This window comes from Sturnira hondurensis, unplaced genomic scaffold (genome assembly GCF_014824575.4).
Source record: "Sturnira hondurensis isolate 20B ecotype Veracruz unplaced genomic scaffold, ASM1482457v3 Scaffold0001872, whole genome shotgun sequence".
NCBI classification, from domain to species: Eukaryota; Metazoa; Chordata; class Mammalia; order Chiroptera; family Phyllostomidae; genus Sturnira; species Sturnira hondurensis.
This window is the reverse complement of record NW_028074503.1, coordinates 1,729,052-1,751,822: the sequence shown is the minus strand read 5'-3', so window position 1 is coordinate 1,751,822 and position 22,771 is coordinate 1,729,052. Positions and strand designations below refer to the sequence as shown.

Here is a 22,771-nt window from a genome sequence, read left to right as displayed (position 1 = left end):
ATCTTTCCCCCACATTTTATTGGACTTTCCTCTTGTGTAAATTGCCTGTCCATATCCTTTTAGATAATGTTTTGTTTATGCTATTAGTTGTCCCACTTCTACCCTTACCCTCCTCCACCCAGCCTGCCCCCCACATCCATAGTAAATCCTCATAGCATTGTCCATGAGTCTTTCATGTTCTTTGACCAGTCCCTTAACCTTCTTTCAATTGGTCCTCACCTCTCCCCTCCCCTCTTATAGCTGTCAGTCTATCCCATGATTTCATGTCTCTTGTTCTATTTTGCTCATTTATTTTGTTCATTAGATTCCTCTTACAAGTGAGGTCATATATTTGTCTCTCACTGACTTCTTTCACTTTGCATAATAGTCTCCAGTTCGACCCATGCTGTCTCAAGAGGCAGGAATTACTCATTTGTTCAATAGTATTCCATTGTATAAAGGTACCACAGCTTTTTAATCCATTCATCTACTGATGGGCACTTAGGCTGTTTCCAAATCTTGGCTATTGTGAATAATGCTGCTATGAACACAGGAGTGCATATATTCTTTTCAATTGGTGTTTTGGGATTCTTAGGGTAGCTGGGTCAGAAGGAAATTCCATTTTTAACTTTTTGAGGAAATTCCTTAAGGCTTTCCACATTGGCAGCACCAATTTGCATTCCCACCAACAGTGCACTAGGGGTCCCTTTTCGCCACATGCTTGCCAGCACTTGTTGATTTATTAATGGTAGCCATTTTGGCAGGCATGAGGTGGTATCTCATTATGGTTTTAATTTGCAGCTTTTTGATGGCTAGTGCTGTTGAACACCTTCTCATATGTCTATGGGTTGTCTCCATGTCCTCCTTGGAAAAATGTGTATTTAGGTCTTTTGCCTATTTTTTAATTGGATTGCTTGTATTCCTGGTATTGAGTCATGTGAATTCTTTATCTATTTTGGAGATTAAACCTTTGTCTGATGTAGTGTTGCCAAATATGTTGTCCCATACAGTTGGTTCCCTTTTCATTTTGATGGTTTCTTTAGCTGTGCAGAATCTTTTTAATTTGATATAGTCACATTTGTTTATCTTTCCCTTTATTTCTGTTGCCCTAAAAGATAAATTGGCAAAAACATCACTATGTGGAATATCTGAAATTTTACTGCCTATGTTTTCCACTAGGATTTTTGTGGTATCATGACTTATTTTTAAGTCTTTTACCCATTCTGAGTTTATTCTGATGTAAGTTGGTCTTATTTCTATTGGACCTCTTAATAATTTAAAGGCGTATACCTTACAGATATTGCAGGTTTAGTTCCAGACCACCACAATAGTCAGTTGTAATCTTTTTGTCAGTGGAGGTTCTTGCCTTCACTTTGTAAAAAACATAGCATCTGTGAAATGCAATCAAGAGAAGCACAATAAAATGAGGTTATTCTGTACTTTATATGTTGGATATTGATCCTTTGTCTTATGCTATCTTCGCTACCTTTTCCCAGTCAGTAGACTGCCAAAACAATTTTGTTTAAACAGTGGCATTATAGTGTTATCTCAGTGGCTAGCAAAATATGGCCTGTGAGCCAAATCTAGCCTTCTGCCCATTTTTGGTAGTTTTGCTGAGATACCCACTGGTTTAACAATTGTCTACAGACCATTTAAGCAAGAGCTAAATAACTGAGACAGATACCCTATGGCACAGGTGGCAAATACATGGCCTGTGGGCTGAATCTGGCACCTTGTTTCTACCTAGGGGCAGTGCCAAGCTCTTGCTTAATTGTTAAGGAGTAGTTACATTTATACAGTCCTAAGGGCAACTGCAAGGCTGATGTAACCCCTGGTGAAAATGAGTTTGACACCCCTGCCCTATGGCCTACAAGAGCAATTTTCAATTTTTTTCATTTCATTGCACACACGAACTACTGAAATTCTGTGGTACACTAAAAATATGTATTTCCCGCCAGTATGACACAAAATATATACACATTAAAGGATTTTATTTTTCGAGGGGAAAGGAAGAAGAGAAGGAAACATCAATGTGTGGTTGCCCCTCAATGGGACCACAGCCCAGGCTTATGTCCTGACTGGAAATCAAATCAGTGACCCTTTGGTTCAAAGACCGGCATTCAATCTACTAAATCACACCAGCCAGGGCAAAATAGGTATATTTTTGATTCATTCACACAGCATGGCTATTATGTTGGCTGTTATTTTTTGATTTGACAATTTAAGGGAAATGAGGTCCCTGACTAGTCAGGTATTGCATTCTTTAAAAATTCTTGGGGCACACTGGCTGAAAATCACCATCCTACAACTAAAATACTATCTGGCTTTTTACTGAGCTTGGTGACTTCTAATCTACTGTGTAAGTAATTTATTTAACCATTCCCCACACAGGGTGGTTTCCCCTTTCATTAAGAAACGTTCATGAGATTCCACATAGGAATGAAATCATATGGTATCTTTCTTTCTCTGGCTGGCTTATTTCACTTAGCATTAATGCTCTCCAGTTCTATCCATACTCTAAAGTCCATCTATATGGCTGAGTAGTATTCCATTGTGTAAATCTCCCATGGTTGTTTGGTAACCATTCACCTACAGACACTTGAGCTGCTTCCATTATCTTGATGATTGTAAATAATGCTGCAATAAACAGGGATGCGTATGTTTTTTCAAATTAGTGTTTTTGGGCAGCTGTGGGGTGGTGGAGATTAGGGGATAGAGGGATTGAGCAAAAAGGAAAAAGGACCTGGCTGGCGTAGCTCAGTGGATTGAGCGGGGGTGGCGAACCAAGGTGTCGCTGGTTCGATTCCCAGTTAGGGCACATGCCTGGGTTGCAAGCCAAGTCCCCATTTGGGGGCACACAAGAGGCAACCACACATTGATGTTTCTCTCCTTCCCTTCCTCTTTAACTGTAAATAAAAATAAAAAAATTTAAATTGTTAAAAAAAAAGGAAAATGGACTCATGGATATGGACAACAAAGTGTGGTAATTGCTGGGGGGAGAGGAGTATAAGGGAATTAAATACTAATGGAAAAATACAATTAAAATGTTAAAAAAATTTTTAAAATCATTTATTCACACAGGATGGCTACTGTGTTGGCTGTTATTTTTTAATTTGACAATTTAAGGGAAATGAGATCCCTGACTAGTCAGGTATTGCATTTTTAATTTATTGCACATAAATAAAAAGGTAATGAACTTCTTTGACTAAATTTGTTTTCCTCCTGAACTCTCAAATTCCTCCTGAATCATAGCACAGAAAAAATGTTAAGGTTTTTGAGATATCCTGACAAATTGCTTCAGCAACCTACTCCAAACTGTCTACCTACATAGCAATAAGCATTTTAAAATTACTTGCTTAAAAATGAAATGTATGAAAACCACAGGAATATAATCTCCTCTGCTTTTAACACCTTCCAATGTTTGTTATGTCATAAGCATAAGTTCTCACACTTTTTTTCTTTTTTTAAAAAAAGATTTTATTTATCTTTAGAGGGGAAGGGAAGGAGAGAGGGAGAGAAGTGTCAATGTATAGTTGCCTCTCGTGGGTCCCACCCTAGGAACTGGCCTGCAACCCAGGCATGTGCCCTGACTGGGAATTGAATCACGATCCCTTGGTTTGCAGGCCCGTGCTCAATCCACTGAGCTACACCAGCTAGGGCCAGTTTAGGCTTTTTAGAAATAAGTGCTGTATCTTACTAAATGTTATTGCAACAGTATAATTGTGTAAATTTTGTTTGACTGCTGACTATATTAATACATCTCAAAATACTAAGCCATCTTTGTATAATGAACATAATTATAATAGAAATCTGATTTTCTATTATTTTACTTATGGTTTTCTTCCCAAATACTAATAAATTTCCTCAGAAAAACTAAATTTCACAAAGTCTTAAGCTTTAAAAGATATCACATGTGTACAAAATGCAGCAGGACTAAGATCCTTACATACCTTTGGGGGGGGGATTGAGGCAAGTGAAGCGTATTAAAGCCTGGTATGTTTTCTATGCAGTGCTTCCTTTACAGCTAACAATGGCAATCAATTCAAACAACTTCCTCGTATAATTTCTTTTCAAATAAAAATGAAATAACATCTAGTGGAATGAACTCAATCTAGTAACCACTGTGATTTAAGCTTACATTTAAACTATGTTACTGGGCTGGTTTCACACTATAAACATCTAGACATTAAAACTCACAAAATAATCAGTTGAATACCTTTGACAGTATGTTGGTATCAATCAAAATACATACTGCTTTTAAAAGATAATATTGCCCTGGCAGGTGTAGCTCAGTGGATTGAGCGCGGGACTGCGAACCAGAGTATCGACGTTCGATTCCCAGTCAGGGCACATGCCTGGGTTGCAGGCCAATTCCCAGCAGGGGATGCATGAGAGGCAACCATACATTGATATTTCTCTCCCTCTCTCCTTCCCTGCCCCTCTAAAGATAAATAAATAATGTTTCTCTCCCTCTCTCCTTCCCCTCTAAAGATAAATAAATAAATAATCTTAAAAAAAAAGGTATTAAGTACTCTTCACCAGAGTTGCTGCAATTTTCAGTATGTATCAATGTTTATTTTTGTTTCCCTTTTAGCCTACAAAGTCCATGAGGGCAGGAGTCTTGTTTGTTCCCTTTAAATCTCTTCTCAATCTTGCTGATTCATTGGGCATTAGGAAACACTCTACCTGGTTTCAGTTGTAACCACCCCCCATGGTTAAGGCTGAATAAGCGACCTGCAGACTGTGAGCCACTAAGGAGACGGTTTATCTCCCTGGCAGGAGCGCTGCTTCTGCTTCATCCATCTCTGCCTCCAATGCTTAGACCATTAAACTATGACGGGTAAGACCCCTGGGGGGGAGGGGGCAACCTAAGACAGAAATGATCACTTGGGAGGCCCTCAAGGAAGGACAGGGTGTGGGTGTGTGGGGGGGGAGGCTGCAGCAAAGAGGGAGTGATGGACCTAAAAAATCCTGTGAGACCTGCTTTGCTAAGAGTGCTTTCATTCATATGATAAGGGTGTGAGCAGGAAATGAGTATGCCTCCTGAAGTTTTTGTAACCCCCTTACCTGACAGATGCTGACTCAGATTAAGCCCTCAGATTTCTTTGAAATGTTATCTATTGTTTAATCCTTGCCCCAACATTGATTGATGAGTTTTACTTGTATTCCTGTGTATTAATTAGGAACCTAACCTAGTAAAAGCTATTGAGGAAGGGGTTCTTGGTCCTTCTCCTGTGAGAGATTGACCACCTCTCCTCTCCAAGCAGATCATGTCTTGGTAGTATTATTTTCATCCATGGTGGACAGGGGGACTTGCGGGCCAAGTTTCCCCCACAATTGGGCTCCCTTGCCCTCTGCTTAAATTCAAGTAATAGGAACACCAATAGATCAGTGGGTGGGAAAGGCTGAAACACACATACACACCACATGCAAATGCTCTTGCTATCTTTCAATTTACAGGGCCTAAAACCTTTTTTGTCTTTGCAGGAAATTTCCTCATTTAAAACACAAAACTGCACAAGCATCATATAAGTGAAAATACAGACTTAATTCCTCCCAATCCTCAAAGTTAGGTTTTTTCACTTAGCATATAAACAAGTGGTACAAGGAACTGTATAAATTAAGATAAGAAGTACTGTTTTCTAATCTTAACGAATTAAAACAACTTCTAAAAAGTCCTTATTAACTACTAGAAAGAAACCAGTTTTGTCATCACAAAAAAATAGGTCTCTTTCCTTTTGTTCTTAAATGACTTCTTCTAAAAGTACTCAATAAAGGAGCCACTGACAGGTCCTTGCCACATTGATACATTTCAACTTAGTGAACGTTATCTGAAGTTTCAACTCAGGAGAATGTAAAAGTATATTTTATTGAGAAACTATTGAAAAAAATAAAAACCAAGACATTTTATCACAAAAAAAAAACAATGAAAATGACTATCACCTTTTACTAAGTACCCAAGTCTCCATGGAGTAAAACTCAGGAAAAGAGAATCAATTTTAGACCCCATTCCACAGGACTTCAGCTTCTGAATTAACAAACAAACTAAACTAATTTTATCTGTTAGGTTTAATAGAATGAAGTCAAAGTAAAGCAAACAAAATAATTGTTCTGGCACTGCCATGTAATAACACTCAGCTATTATTGTGTTAATGTCATGAATATATACTACTAAAACTATACTTGATATAGTCACTAGACAGCTGGCCTACATTTATGTTTATTAAAAACTGACATACACAAAACAAAACCTTTACAAATAATATCTCACTGCACATATCACTTTGAAACAGTAATCTTGAGAGACATTATCGCCTAGGACCCCCTCTTCCTCTGCCCCGGCCACGTCCTCTTCCTCTTCCTCGGCCCCGGCCTCTTCCTGCAACTGAGGAAAGAGAAAAATAAGGCAAGGTAAATTCTCTTCAGTGCTAATGTTACCTAGCCACCTCAAACAGTATCTGCAACTAAGAAAACCAACCTGGCTTTTCTCAAATGTAACCTCAGTCACCCTTCCCAACACATTATCATGCAGAATTAAGAACTGCTGGCGTACAAAGACACTTTATTATAATATTTCTTTGTCTGAATATATTTAATAGGAAATTCACCCAGTTTGAAAATATTTTTCTTTGTGTCATGTCTCAAATTCATAACAAAATGAAATGCAAATTCAATCTCATAAATATGGAAGAGATATATTAGTGGAACAGAACATGAATACCACGTGCTGGACATTTTGTTACTGATTAAAATCCAAGCAAGTTAGTTCAAGGCCAAGAAGTTTAGAAACATATTATATCAAGTAACAACCTCATGACTCTAATATTAAGTCATTTGATCCAATCATAACCTAGTACTTTAATCCATATAGTATTATCCTTGTCACACCTGGTCATCCTAACTTTACTTGAATATCAGTGACAGAAAACTCATGTCCAAATAAACTTGATTTCATCTTGGACAGCTATAAATGCTTGAAATATTGTGACATGGAGTCAAGTCAGTCACATTCTACATTTCTAGCTATTACTTTCAGTTTTACTATTCAAAGAAATACAAAGAAGTCAAGAGCTTCTGTTAAAATAAAGATTAACCACATATCTTTAATTCCTTCTGAAACACAATTCATGATAAAAACGATACCTATAAAGACAAAAAAATAATAAAGCAGAGAAAACACAGTGGCTGAAAGACTTCAACAAATTTTTTGTTAGAAAGTAGTGTAAGGACGACTTCCGCCAAGATGGAGGCATAGATGGAAACACTGTGCCTTCTCCCACAACCAAGTTTGAATACAACAAAGGTTTGGAGAACAAAGACACAGCCAAAGAACAGAAAATTGAATTATACGAAAGTCCGAAAACAACTAACCATTCAACTGGGACGGTAAGAGGGGCGGAGCCAGCAGCGGAGCAGGGGCGGGAAGGACAGATCCCCCGACCTAGGAACGCAAGTGGCCCGGACCCAGTCAGGGTGTGGTGGAGACTGACTGTGGTCGCACATTCGTGCACAGTAAGATGGACCACGCAGGCCCCAGGGGGCGAGGACTGACGGCAGTGGCACACTTGAGTGCAGTGGGACGAAACAAGCGGGCCCCGGTGATGGTGGCAGGTGCTGCAATTGTGGGGGCCTCAGCGGGAGGCGGCAGATGGGACGCCATTGCTCCTCGTTAACCCTGCCCCCACATACAGCATCACAACCCAGCAACTGAGTTGCCCTGCTCTGGTGAAAACCTAGGACTCCGATCCTGCTACATAACAGGCACGAACAGCCCAAAAGATGGCACAAGAAGAACTCAAAGCCCCAGAGCCCATAACTCTAAGCGACCAGGAAATAGCCAACCTCTCAAATGCACAGTTCAAAACACTGGTGATCAGGATGCTCACAGAACTGGTTGATTTTAGCCACAAATTAGAGGAACATATGAAGGCTAAACTAATTGAAATGAAGGGAAATGCACAGGAAACCAATAGTGATGGAAAGGAAACTGGGACTCAAATCAATGGAATGGACCAGAAGGAAGAACAAAACATCCAACCAGAAAAGAATGAAGAAATAAGAATTCAAAAAAATGAGGAGAGGCTTAGGAACCTCTAGGACATCTTTAAACATTCCAACATCCGGATTATAGGGGTACCAGAAGGGGAAGAGGAAGAACAACAAGGGCAAAACTTATCTGAACAAATTATAAAGGAGAACTTCCCCAATCTGGCAAAGGAAANAAGATGAAAAATTTGAACAGTGAAAGGACAGCAAACACACAGTTATTAACAACCACACCTAAAACAAAAGCAAACCAAGAATACAGCTAGATCAGGAGTGGAACCATAGAAATGAAGAACACATGGAGGGTTAGAAACAGGGGGGTGGGAGGAGGAGAAGGGGGGAGAAGGCACAGAAAATAGCATAGACGGTAGGCAGAAAATGGATAGGGGGAAGGCGAGAATAGTGGGGGAAATAAAGAATCTAAAGAAGTTGAGACACTTGGTTATAAACTAAGGGGGGGAGAATGGTGGGGAAGGGAGTGTGCGGGTGGAGGGGAATGAAGGGGGGAATAGAACAACTGTAATGGTATAATCAATAAAATATATTTTAAAAAAAACAAAGTAGTCTAAGAACAGTATATATTCAGTAAAGGAAGAGTCACTTTCAAGAGACATTGGGATATCGGGAACCAAGGGTGAGGTAAGGACACTGGGCTGAAAACAGAAAAACAAAAAAAAGGTTGACAATTCTTATGTGGAGCCATAGACTGTCCAGTCCTCTTCCCCACCTTGCAAAACAAATGATTATTTCCCTAACAAGCAGGCAGGGGAAAAGGGTGAAGTGAACCTAAAGACACCAAAACAAAAAGACTTCATGTTGGAAAACACTTGCAAGGTGGATAGCATCAAGAGGCACAGAGCTGATGGGAAGGGAGAGGGGTACTAAGTCAGTGTTTTTTAAGTTATAGGCTGTAACCTGAAATTTTTCTTAACTTAAAGAGAATAGGTTAGTAATGTTAAGGGCATCTGCATGTATTAAAGCTAATCATTGTTCCCCAAAGTTTTGCTTCAGTAATTTGTATAAGTGGGGTATGACACAAGGTATCGTTTTTTAGTGTGAGTGGAAGGAAAAAAGTCTCAAAATCATTACCTTAAGTGACTGTCTACAAAAATATCCAGTCCTTTTCTCCTTCCTGTTCTTATAATGCTGGCTGTCAGCTATTGTCTCCCATGGTAGGTGACTGGAATCTTCTTGTAAGAAAAACAGCTCCAAAAAAGACTTTCATAAACTGAAATTTGGGTGTCTTCAGTGTAGAGGCCAACTCGCTTCTTAACTACCCTACAATGATACCCACCAGCTGAGAAGTCCAGCCTCCCTTCCTTCCAAAAACTTCTCTTTTTGGTTCCTTGCCAAATAACAGATGGCCAAAGAGCAAGTAAGGCCTTTATTGTAAAGACCAAAAACAAAGAGATTGAATAAAAAGAGAAAATAGGACTTCTGGCCAAGATGGAGGCATAGGTGGAAAATACTGTGCCTCCTCGCACAACCAAGGTTAAATACAACAAAGTTTTAGTAACAAAAACGCAAGCAAAACACAGAAAATTGAACTGTACAGAAGTCCAACAACAACAAACCATTCAGGCAGACTGGTGAGAGGGGCAGGGCCAGCAGCTGGTGGAGCGAGGTCGCGTAGGAAAAATCGGGCAGACTGACCCAGGTGGGCAGGTGATGCTTGGCAGATCCCAGGTGTGGGGTGGCAACAGATAGACCCAGTGAGGGTGCAAGGTGGCTGACTGAGCACGGTCACACATGTGCGCGCAGATAAACCAGGCGAAGTAGCAGTGAGACAGACCGTGCAGGCCCCAGTGACTTGTGGGAAGCAGCAGAGGACCGCCATTGCCCCTCTCTGACCCTGCCCCCACATACAGCATCACAAGTCAGTGACTGGGTTGCCCCACCCTCATGAACACCTAAGGCTCCGCCCCTCAAACGTAATCAATAGGGACAAACAGACCAAAACATTATGGCTCAAGAACAGCTCAAAGCCCCAGAGTCAATAATTCTAAGCGACCAAGAGATAGCCAAACTATCACACGCACAGTTCAAAATACTGGTGATCAGGATGTTCACAGAACTGGTTGATTTTAGTGACAAATTAGAGGAACAAATGAAGGCTAAACTAATTGAAATGAAGGGAAATGCACAGGAAATCAATAGTGATGGAAAGGAAACTGGGAATCAAATCAATGGAGACAACCAGAAGGAAGAAACAAACATCCAACCAGAAAAGAATGAAGAAATAAGAATTCAAAACATTGAGGAGAGGCTTAGGAACCTCGAGGACATCTTCAAATGTTCCAACATCCAAATCATAGGGGTACCAGAAGGGGAAGAGAAACAGCCACGAGTGGAAAACTTATTTGAACAAATAATAAAGGAGAACTTCCCCAGTCTGGCAAAGGCAATAGACTTCCATGAAATCCAGGAAGCTCAGAGAGTTCCAAAGAAGTTGGACCCAAGAAGGAATACTCCAAGGCACATCATAATTACATTAGCCAAGATTCAAATGAAGGAGAGAATCCTAGAAGCAGCAAGAGATAAGGGGACAGTCACCTACAAAGGAGTTCCCATCAGACTGTCAGCGGATTTCTCAAAAGAGACCTTACAGGCAAGAAGGGGCTGGAAAGAAGTATTCCAAGTCATGAAATCCAAAGACCTACAGCCAAGATTGCTTTATCCAGCAAAACTTTCATTTAGAATGGAAGGACAGATAAAGTGCTTCTCAGATAAGGTCAAGTTCAAGGAGTTCATCATCACCAAGCCCTTATTATATGAAATGCTAAAGGGACTTATATAAGAAAAAGAAGATGAAAAATATGAACAGTGAAAGGACAGCAAACTCACAGTTATTAACAACCACACCTAAAACAAAAGTAAACCAAGAGGACAGCTAGATCAGGAGCGGAACCATGGAAATGAAAATCACATGGAGGGTTGCCCTGGCTGGTGTAGCTCAGTGGATTGAGCTCGGGCCTGTTTTCCACACGATCCCGGTTCGATTCCCAGTCAGGGCACATGCCTGGGTTGCAGGCCAGTTCCCAGCAGGGGACTCACAAGAGGCAACCATACATTAACATTTCTCTTCCTGTCTAAAAAGATAAATAAATAAAATCTAAAAAAAAAAAATTCACATGGAGGGTTAGCAACAGGGGAGTGGGTGGGGGGGAGAAGGTACAGAGAATAACATAGATGGTAGGTAGAAAATAGACAGGGGCAGGGCAAGCATAGTATGGGAAATATAGAATCCAAAGAACTTGAGACATGTGGTTATAAACTAAGGTGGGGAGAATGGTGGGGAGGGGGTGTGCAGGGTGTAAGGGAATGAAGGGGGGAATAGGACAACTGTAATGGCATAATCAATAAAATATATTAAAAATTAAAAAATAAATAAAAATAAAAGTCTAAAAAAAAAGAGAGAAAAAATAAACAATGCCAAATACAGAATTAAACGTAAAAACACATCCCTGAACAAAAGAATTCTATGAAAAGTTATGAGAAAACTAGGAGGCTTAAATATTAAGTATATTGGAAAATGAGGTCAAGGAAATTTCTCAGGAAATAGAACAAAGAGAGAAATAAGAAAATATATCCATGCTGAAATGACCCACCAAATACCCAGAACAATAAAATGAAGGGAAAAAAAGGACAAGCAAAGATCCTATGTCAAGTCATTAAGAAATTTCAGAATACTAGGAATAAGGAGCCAATCTCCAAATCTTCCAAAGTATGTATGAGGTGGGAAAGAAGACATTGACAAATGTACCAGAAGAATGGCATCCATGTTTTAATTAACACCAGCAACAATAATAAATACTATATGCATTCATGGCAAGTACAGACAAAGACAAAAACAAACTAAAAACCCTGAGTTGTTTACAATTGCTTAGACTTTGAATAGTGGACGAGAGTATAAATTTACAAAAACATTTATAATCCTTCAAACTTACCAGCTTCTCTTTTCTTAGATTTCACCTTTGGTTCAACATCCACAAGTAGTGTATCCAGAGGTAAGCTGTCTGGTAGGATAAAATATCGAATGTTATTTCCTCGAATACTCAGTGTTTCCAGCTGTACAGGCTCTCGGTTCTTCAGGGTCATTTTCACAGCTTTAAGATGAGTATTCATGCTGACATCTACACCTAGAGGGGAATAAAGAGCAATTATTAACACCATGAAGAAGACAACCAATTAATATATCAAGTCATAGTGTACACCATATTACAAAAGTACTTTTCTGCTACAGTGCAAGTATCTACAATATAATTATGTCAACTGGTAAATGGGGGATACTGTTAAAACAAATCATAAGTCTTTCCTCTACACAGATGTTCACTACCATGTTAGAATTGCTTACAGAAGTGAATGCAATAAGCAATGGAGAAACCCTGGTACACATCTATTCCCATTGTCCCCATGTATCCTCAGACCCTCAGGAAATGCTTATTGCATGCTTCTCCCATTTTCTCCGTAACTTCCTTACATCTTGTTCTACTGAGCTACCTTCATTTTCCCCTTAAGAATAAAGTCCTATATGCAGAGTATTATTTTTTCTTATTACAAGAAATGTAACATGGCTTTTACAGTGTTTTTTAAATGAGCATTACTGTTTTTTGTGAACACTCTGATTACCAAAGTTGCACAGGTTTTGAGTGGCATGCCTCAAACTATTTTTCCATTACTCATTTTTAGTATGAAATTTTACAAAATAAAAAGCAAGGTTTTCTAGGATGACTATATAGCAGGAGAGCAGGAACACTCACTTATTGGAGCCCTTACCACTACATCTGAACAAATAGGATAACTGAAGATCTAGTAAACCTACCTAGATAGTTAAGGTCAAAAACCATAAATTCTCTCAACTTTCCCAATATTCCATCTCAGATTTACTAATTATTACTAATATTTTCCTCCCCCATTCCAGTCATTTCTCTTTGGGAAAAATCCCAAATTAACATACTTTTGATACATTCCGTCCCCTTGGGGACTTTAGCCCATCAACAGAAAGTGGAAAAAATAATACTTATAAGCTCTGTGTTCTACGAACTGCATGATAAAACATTTTAATCTAATCCTCAAAATCCCTATGGGTAAATTAATCTAATCCTCAAAATCCCTATGGGTAAATAGTCTGATTATCCCTACTATGAAAACTAAAATATAGATATTTGTAAAGGATACAAGAAGATTGTACTGGTGGTTGTCAGTGGAAGTGGGAATTAGATCTTTTACTAGATTTTGCTCCAAATCACTTTACCCCCCTCCCAAAATCACTTATTAAGTGCGTACTATGTTAAGCAAACCTTGCATTACATTATGTTTTTTGTGTGTGTGCTATCACTAGACTTTGAGTCCCTAAAAAAACCAGACCTCAGGAAAAAGCAGACAAAACCTTACACTGTACTGATTTCCTTTCACAGTGACCGGTGTTGCAAAGTTCTAGTATACTCACAATTATCATCAGTTTAATCTACTTGGTTTACTCAGATGCATGGTCTATACATTTTATTAAAATTATTTTTATTAATTATGCTATTACAGTTGCCAGAATTTTCCCCCTTTTCCCCTCTCTACCCAGCACCCCCTATACCCTCAGGCTAATCCCCTGCACCACTATTTATGCCCATGGGTCATGTGTATAAGTTCTTTGTCTACTCCATTTCCTATACTGTACTTTATATCCCCATGGCTATTCTGTAACTACCTATTTGTACTTCTTAATCCCCTCACCTCTTCACCCATTCCCAACTAACCACCATAAAAATTCTTTTCATATCTATGGTTCTGTCTCTGTTGTATGCTTAGTTTTTTAGATTCAGTTGTTGATAGATATGTATTTATTGCCATTTTAATGTTCATAATTTTGATCTTCCTTTTCTTAAATAAGTCCCTCCAACATTTCATATAATGGTTTGGTGATGATGAACCCCTTTAGTTTTTTCTTGTCTTTGTTGAATAAAGCAATCTTGGATGCAGGTCCCTGCTTTTCATGACTGAATATTTACCAGTCCCTTCAGGCCTGCAAAGTTTCTTTTCAGGAATCCACTGATGGTCTTATGGGAACACCCCTGTAGGACACTAGCTGCTTTTCTCTTGCTGCTTTTAAGATTCTCTCTACCTTTAACTTCTGGCATTTTAATCATGATGTATCTTGGAGCAGGCCTCTTTGCATCCATCAAAATTGGGACTCTGTGCTTTCTGGACTTCCAGGTTGATTTACTTCACCAAACTAGGGAAGTTATCATTATCCTTTCAGTTCCAATTTCTTGCTTCCACTTCTCCTTTTGGTACCTCTACAATGCAAATGTTGGAATGCTTGAAGTTGTCCCAGTGGCTGCTTATACTATCCTCATTTTGGGGGATTCTTTTTCCTTCTTGTTCTGATTGTTTTCTAATTCCTTATGTTCCAAATCATGGATTTGATTCTTGGCTTTACTCACTGTACTGTTGTCTCCCTGTACACTGTTCTTTATTTCATTAGTGTATCCTTCATTTCTGACTGGATCCTTTTTATGCTGTTGAGGTCCTCACTAAGTTCCTTAAGCATCCTCACAACCAGTGTTTTGAATCTGCTTCTGATAGATTGCTTATCTGCATTTTGTTTAGATCTTTTTCTGGAGTTTTGATGTTTTTTCATCTGGACGTTTCTTTGTCTCCTCATTTTGGCAGCCTCTCTGTTTGTTTCTATGTATTAGGTAGGGCTGCTTTGACTTCATGTCTTGGTAGATGGCCAATTGTAGTAGGTGTCCTATAGGGTCCAATGGGACAGCCTCCCCTACCACCCAAGCTGAGTACTTGAGGTGCACCCTTTGTGTAGGCCTAGTACATCCCTCTCTAGTAGTTGAGCCTTGGTTGCTGTTGGCAGATCAATGGGAGGGATTTACCCAGGCCACTTAGTTGCAATAACTGGCTGTGACTACTGACCACCAACCTCCACCATCAGGATCAGCTGTGTAGGGGCAGGGTGGTGGTGCTCTGACATGGTCTATAGCTGTCCACTGGGTATACTGGCCCTGGGGTTTCCCAGGTAGTGCAGGCCAAGGTCAGCCCCTACCTGTGTTTTGCCCAGGGCACCCTGCCTGAGCTGTAAAGCAATCCCAGATGGGCTTGGAGATTCCCAGGTGAAGCCAAGCTGTGAATCTAGGCTGGATGCTGCTAGGACTCACTGAAGCCAGCTGCTGCTCATTTGATAAAATTTAGGAGCCAAGACCAGCCATTCTTATGGAAAAGTGGCATGGGTGGTGTAGAGCCTCTGGGGATCTCCAAGGTGGGTCAAAGAGTGTTAGCAAGGTTGATAGAGTTTCAGGTTTGTCAGCAGCTTATAGGTTCTGTGTGGGGAGAGTTTAGAAAAGGGGCAATGGCCTCTACTAGCCTTGATGCCAGGCATTTCAGTTTCTCCCTGCATATTACTGGTACGTCTCAAGCTGCTACCCTGGTGCTGGAGCTCAGAGGAAGTGAGTCTGTGTGTGGGTTCTTCAGAACGAACTGCTTGGGACTCCAGAATTTTCTCCCCTCAACTCAATCCCCTCTGGTTTTTGCAACCAGAAGTTGTAGGGACTTATCTTTCTGGCACTGGAACCCTGGGCTAGGGGGCACAGTGTGTGTTTGAGACTCCTTGCTTTTGAGATATCCGTCCTGAATTTTTATCAACCACACTTATATGTGGGACTAGCGCATTACACATCTGGGCCCCTCCTACCAGTCTGGATGAATATGGTTTCTTTAATTCCGTAGTTGTCAGACTTCCATTCAGCTTGATTTCTGATATTCTTGAGTGATGGCTGTGCTATGTTTTAGTTGTAATTCTGATGTGGTTGTGCCAAGAGGAGAGCCATATCTGCCTATGCTGCCATCTTGACCAGAAGTGATCTATGTGTTTATAGCTCCTTACTGCCCCCTCTCCATCTCCCATGTATATTCTTACCCAAGAAAATCAGACATGAGAGTCCACCCTCTATCATCAAAGTCTTTATAACCTATCAAGGTACACAAAATCCTAATAAAAGTAATAAAATGTATTTTAGGAGTTGCAACATTCCAGGCACACACAACATGAAAGGCAGAAATGCGGGAAACAAGTGACATATAGGGCAATCTGGGGAACCCAGTTTGGTCTTAGCACAATTACTTACGGAAAGACTGAAGAAAGAAAGTCAACAAAATAATACAGACAAAAAGAATGAGATTCCAACTACAAGAATGTTTATCAAGCAAGCAAATCAGAATTCTAGCCTGTAGGTATAAGAGAAAGGGGGTAAAAAGTGTCATAAAGTAGCCCAACCTCCATACCTGTGATTGTTCCATGGACCTGTGTTCCATTCTTTAATTCGATGGTTACGGTTTCATGACTCAATTTCATCAAAAATCTATAAAGACAGCAGGAATAATTTTTTTCCTTTAAAACTTTAAAATCATGTTTATTAAGTCAAAGGGTAAAATTTCTAATTGCTGAAGATCTGCTTAGATATCTGTATCAATTCCTGTTAATCTGCATAACAATTCCAGACTTCCTTAAATTAAAACCTTAACATTTGTGAAGGAGCATTATAAAAACAGACAGGCATTGGACATTTCTGATTCTCAAAACCATTGTACAGCATCCATGCATACAAATCCTAAAGTCATTATAAACCACAAAATTGAAATCAAGAAATTATATGAAAGTGGCCAAAAGGTACAAACTCCCTATTATACGCTGAGTATAGTTAACACTGCTGTGTGGTACACTGAAAGTTTCTAAGAGAGTAGATCTTAAAAGTTCTCACCAAAAGGAAGAAGCCCACCCCCCTTTGGTATCTATAAAGATGATGGGATGTTAACTAAACTTACTGTGGCAATCATTCTGAAATAGATGTCAAGTCACTATGCCACGCACCTTAAACTTACACTGCCATAAGCCAATTTTATCTCAAGCCCTGGCTGGTGTGGCTCAGTGGATTGAGTGCTGGCCTGCAAACCAAAGGGCCACTGGTTTGATTCCCAGTCTGGGCACATGCCTGGGTTGCAGGCTAGGTACCCAGTAGGGGGTACATGAGAGGCAACCGCATATTGCTGTTTCTCTCCCTTTCTTTCCCTCTATCAATCAATCAATCAATCAATAAGTAAATAAATAAATTTAAACAATTATATCTCAATAGTGAATGAAAAATAATTAAATTGTAGTTGGTAGTAAAACATTATAGTTATACATATGTAATAATAAAGTAAAATAAGTCTCCCTTTATAACCTTATTCATGTTTGTGAGAATACTCTAGACCATTTTAAATGCATTCATAAACATACATAAAATTTTTTACATAATCAGCCATACTTTAATGACTTCTCTAACTCATAGTTTTCATTTAGCAGTTTATATTAGAGACATTTCCATGTCTATTATATACTGCCATCACAAATACATTTATGCAAATCATTACCAAGAGTTACCAACCTTCTGAATTTTGTCCATTTAATAAAAAAGAAAAAAGGCAATTTACCTTTTAAAAAAACTGTTCAATTACAGTTGTCCCCATTTCCCCCATTACTCTCCCCTGCCGTACCCGCTAAATTTTTTCTATTAGATGTGAGATTGAGTATCTTTTGATAAATACTGGAAATCTACATTTCTTTTGTGAATTATCTATTCATATTATTCACACATTTTCTATTACATTTTTATTTAGTTTTCTACCAGTTTGCTACAGCCATTCAAGTTTGCTTATGGTTTTCTTTAGTCAATTTTTCCTCCACTTTATATTGTTAATTTTGTGAATCCTTCTTAGGTATGTAATTTGTTTACAAAGATGTTTCCCATCCCAAGATTGTCTCTTTTCATCTGGCTTTATATTTAGTACACTTCATCTAATGTTGTTTGTCCCCAACTTTTATCATGAAATATTGCAGAGGAAGATGAAGGGTTGATAAATTATTGAAATGTTGCCATTTGTGTGTGTCCTTCTTACACTCAAAACTTACACTTTCACCAAACCATCTAAAAATAATTGCAGACACTTCAGTATGCATTTTCTAATGAGGACATTCTCCCACATAACCATAATACCACAATCACCATCTAGAAAAATGGACAATAATCCCACAATGTGATCTAATACACATTTCATATTCACAATGTCTTGTACATGTAGGATTACCTCTTTTTCTCCTCTACTAGACTGCTGCCGAGGGTAAGGTTTATGACCTTTACTCTAATCCTGGACTGTGAAAGGCACTGAACAACAGTTGGCTGAATTTTTCAATTAAACGGAAGGCATTCTTAAAATACCACTCTTTTACTGGTATGGCCAGCCATAAAAAAGGGGAAATAATTGCCTCGGGATACATCAAGTTCTAAACTTTTTCCCCTGAAATTTTAATCCTCTTAAATTGATTTCAGGAGAGAGAGAGGAAAGGAAAAAGAAAAACATTGATTTGGTGTTCCACTTATTTATATATTCACCGATTGATTCTTGTATGTGCCTTAACAGGGGATTGAACCCACAACCTTGGCATATTGGGATGATGCTCTAAGAAACTGATCTAACCCTACTAGGGCCCAAATTTTAAACAATTCACATGTCCTCATATAAAGACTGATGCACTGAATCCCCACCCCATTTTTTGTTTCCTGTCAAGAAAAGTCTCTCACTGAATTGATAATCACCAGACAAGGATTCTTTAACTGAGCTCTAAATTTAATAATCATTTATAACTATATTAGCCTAGATTTTCACCTACTAGTTTACTTCCATTATCAGGTTTTGAGGTTTTAAAAAACCCTGTTTTAACTGACCCACTCAATAATTTCTTCTATAAAAATTCTTTCAAATCATTTTTGGAATTAAAACTAGGCCCCCTACAAGCTCAAATTCTAGTAGAAAGGACACAAAAGATTTTAAAAAATAAACTAAATTAGAAAACCTATGGAGATTTGCACAGATTTTTACCAGGCAAGGTAAATAATGTAGCAAGGATAGGAGGGAATCAAATCTTAGTGGATTTATCCAGAGTAAGGTGTCTTAAAAGTTGGAAATATGCAGCAAAAAAGAGCAAAGATATGGTAATAAGAAATAGCGCAACACTGAGAAATTTCAGGTACTACTTCTGATGGAATACTAAGTCCAAGAAAATGAATAGGAAAGATAGGCAGGTTCCTATCATGGAGAGCCCAAGCTCCGTTATATTCACACTGAAAGACAAATTAGGTGGCCAGAGCAGTATGCAGGTTAAAGTTACAGTAATCAAGACACAGGAACAACAAACTGATCAATGAAAAAGAACTGAATCCAAAAACAGACCCACATTTATATAGTCTACTTTCTACAAAGGTCTTTATAGGACTGCTAAAACAGTCTGAAGGGCAAAGAAAAAAACCTTTTCAACAGATGATGAAATCAATCATAACAGGGATTTGTACTCAGTAATATGGAGTAACTGGAAATCCATATAGAAAAAAAAAATGAACCTGGATCGCTAACTTACACCACCTACCAAAATTAACTGAAGGTAGATCACAAACCTAAACCTAAGAGTTAACATTATAAAGCTTTTAGAGCAAAACAGAGTAACTTCATGGATTGAGAGCAGACAAAACTTTGACAGTAGAGAGAGAACAATAACCATGAAAGAAAAAGCTAGTAAGTTAAGACATCCTCAAAATAAACTGGTCGCCAAAGACATTAGGAAATGAACAAGCAAGCCACAAGAGAGAAATTGTATCTGACAAAGGATTAGTATGCATAATATGTAAAGAATTATTCAATAATTAAAAGAACACACACAAAATTAAAGTCTTCACACATATATGTGAATGGCCAATAAACAGATGAAAAAGTGTTCAACATCATTAGGAGAATAAAAACTGAAGCCATAATGGGACACTACTACATTATCACTACAATGGCTAAAATTAAACTGACAACAACAAATGCTGATGAGGGTATGAGGAAACTGGAATTCTAATCTACTGTTAGTGGGAATGTAAAATGGTACAACCACTATTGCTATATAAAGTGGTCTGGCAGCTTCTTATAAAACTAAATGTATATCAATGCCATGATCCAGCAACTCCACTCCTAATTAATTACTCAAAAAAAGGGAGAGAACCTTGCACAAAAAAGTTCAAAGCAGTTTTAAATACATAACTTTTAAACACAATGGACTACTATTCACTAATAAAAAGAAACAAAGTACTGATACAAACTATAATGTAGATGAATCTTAAAAACAGAGTAAAACAAATTTTACACAAAAAGAATGCATATGCCATGACTCCAAATACAGGAAATTCTAGAACAAGCAAAACGAAGCTATGGTGGAAGAAACTGGTTGCCTCAGTAGGTACAGGGCCAAAGATTGACAGGGAAGGGCTTGAGAAAACTAAGGCTTTGGTAATGCTCCATATCTTAACAGTGGTTTGGGTTACACAGGTGTATACATTTTTGAAAATCAGGAAGCGTACACTAAATTTCATTGTATGCAATATTTACCTCAAGAGTTTATTATGTCTTGAAAAAACATCAGGGGTGAAAAATGGAGCCTGAACAGTTCAGTGACGACTATTGGAATGCTAGAGGGCAGGAAAAACAGACATACTAATTCAAGCTTGGAAACCAAATAGATTGGAATTATTTTCTGATGAATTCTTTACTCTCTGAATTCTTTCTACCTACTGAAACTTTGATATTCAAATAACATGGTATCTATCCTTCAGTATATAAACCCACAGAGTTCAAAAAGCAAAGAGAATTCAACAGTGAGAGAAACTTCCACAAGGTAGATAAAAATGCCAGATTTTTCAGATATCAGGATTATCAAGAGAGAGGTCAAGACTCTCAGGTTTTTGTTTAGGGTGACAGTAAGAAAAGAAAGATTGTGCCACCAACTAAGGTATAGAAATAAGCTATAGAGCTGTCTATGTTTGTTTTTATCACCCCCAATTTACTCGTCATAGTACACTGAAATTGCTTTTCTAAAGGTTATCAAAAACCTCCAACACAAACTTCTGTTCTCATCTCACTCAACATCTCAGTGGCATTCAACACAGATACTCCCATTTACATTTTACATTCTGAAATGTAAATCAGACAAATACCTACTCTCTTGGCACAAAATACATTCTTCAGTCAGAAAAAATTTTGTTTTCATATTCTAAACACAGAATAGGATTCAAGGGTCAAAAAAATTTACAGGAAAATCGTCACAACATGGAAAATCTTTAAAAATGAGACAAACTGATTTCAAATAGTATCACATAAAATTCAACTAAAAAGATTCAGACTGCTAGCTACTGAGAAAATGCAATTCTGAGACGGTTTTATCCAGAGTTATAGTTCAATTAAAAAGGGAATAAAAGTTAACCTTAAATGTCTCCTCTACAAACTCCAATCTGAAGGGTTTTACGTTATTTCAAACATACCACAAATTATCTACTTGTCCGTCTTCCCCACAAAAACAGAAACCTCCAACAAGGCGGGACTCTACTTAAAAAAAAAAAATTATCAGCATAGAGTTAACAGGTGCCCAATTACTGTTTGGTCGACACTGACAATCCTTGACTCAAAAGGCAATAAACTAGCTAAATATGTATAACTGCTGGCTTTTTTATTAGATACCTTTAGGTTACTCAAACAAGTCTTCAGTAGGCTTAACCGACCAGGTTTAAGAAATAAAAAGGAAGAAATACCGATTATTCGTGTGGTCAGTGACATATACGAAAAGTGATTCTGTCCCAAGCAGGACGATTATTTCCTAAATGAAAGGCCTATTTTTTAAAATATGTTATTTATTTATCTTTAGAGGGGAAGGGAAGGAGAGAGGGAGAGAAACATCAATGTATGGTTGCCTTTTGTGCGTCCTCTGCTGGGAACTGGCCTGCAGGGAACCCACCTGCAACCCAGGCATGTGCCCTGATTGGGAATCGAACCGGGATCCTCTGGTTCACAGGCTCGCGCTCAATCCACTGAGCTACACCAGCCAGGGTTTAAAAGGCCTATTTTAAAGGGGTAGATAGGTTGAATACTCTTAAGTCTAGGAAGCATAAAGAATGAACTAAAAAAAAAAACCCCTTAAGTCAGATTTAAAACATTTCGGAAACTGACTTCATTATTTCCCAGATAAACCCCTGCAGCCAGTAAGTACTCTTAAAAGCGCGTTTATTTAAACTACTTTCGCAGGGAATGCAATTTTTATGCCTCCCACATTCTCAGGGAGCGTGCGGATTCCTGATGGCTGCGGTGCGCCCGAGAAGCAGAAACTAGAAAAACTAAACTAGGAAATTCTAAGCAACCGAAAACAGGACTTTGTAAGCCTGAAGCTGTACCTTTAAGGCCTAAGAGAGTGGGTGGGAAGAAAGGGCTCGGCCTTTATATCCACCTCCTGGAAGACTATAAGTTTAGCCCCTCGCAGCTCAGCCTGAACGCCAGGCCCGAAGGCCCGCGACGGCGCGGCCGGAACAGGGCGGGAGTGGCGGGCGCCGTAGGCAGTTGGCAGCCCGCGCACGCGGCTTTCGCGCCTCCTGCAAGAGGGCTAGCCCAGCCTCCCGCTACCGGGCCCAACTGTCCCTTCCCGGCCCCGACCCGTTTTGGTCACCACCTCACCTCACGAGCTTCATCCTAATGGAGCCGTCACGTTTTCAGACCGAGAGGCACAAACACACAAAAAAGAGGCCCAAGGACTGAAGTATGAATGGCCGGAAACGGCAACCCCTAGGCCTCACTTATAAAGAACGCGCGCGGTGCTGGGGCCGCTCAGCGGAAACGTAGAAGCCGCGCC

At 39.0% G+C, this 22,771-nt stretch overlaps 1 protein-coding gene across 2 annotated transcripts; it reads right to left on the bottom strand.

Moving 5' to 3' along the window:
- Nucleotides 1-5,276: 5,276 nt before the first annotated feature.
- Nucleotides 5,277-22,771, bottom strand: SNRPD1 (small nuclear ribonucleoprotein D1 polypeptide). Of its 2 annotated transcripts, none has more exons than XM_037031772.1 (4): nucleotides 22,597-22,771; nucleotides 16,312-16,388; nucleotides 11,973-12,164; nucleotides 5,277-6,364 (listed from the first exon to the last, which is right to left on the bottom strand). In XM_037031772.1, exons 1-4 carry the CDS (start codon nucleotides 22,608-22,610, stop codon nucleotides 6,288-6,290), a joined length of 360 nt encoding a protein of 119 aa, XP_036887667.1. In that variant the 5' UTR covers nucleotides 22,611-22,771; the 3' UTR covers nucleotides 5,277-6,287. The 2 variants fall into 2 exon arrangements, with proteins under 2 accessions (XP_036887667.1, XP_036887672.1); XM_037031777.1 differs by lacking the exon at nucleotides 22,597-22,771 and adding an exon at nucleotides 22,320-22,338.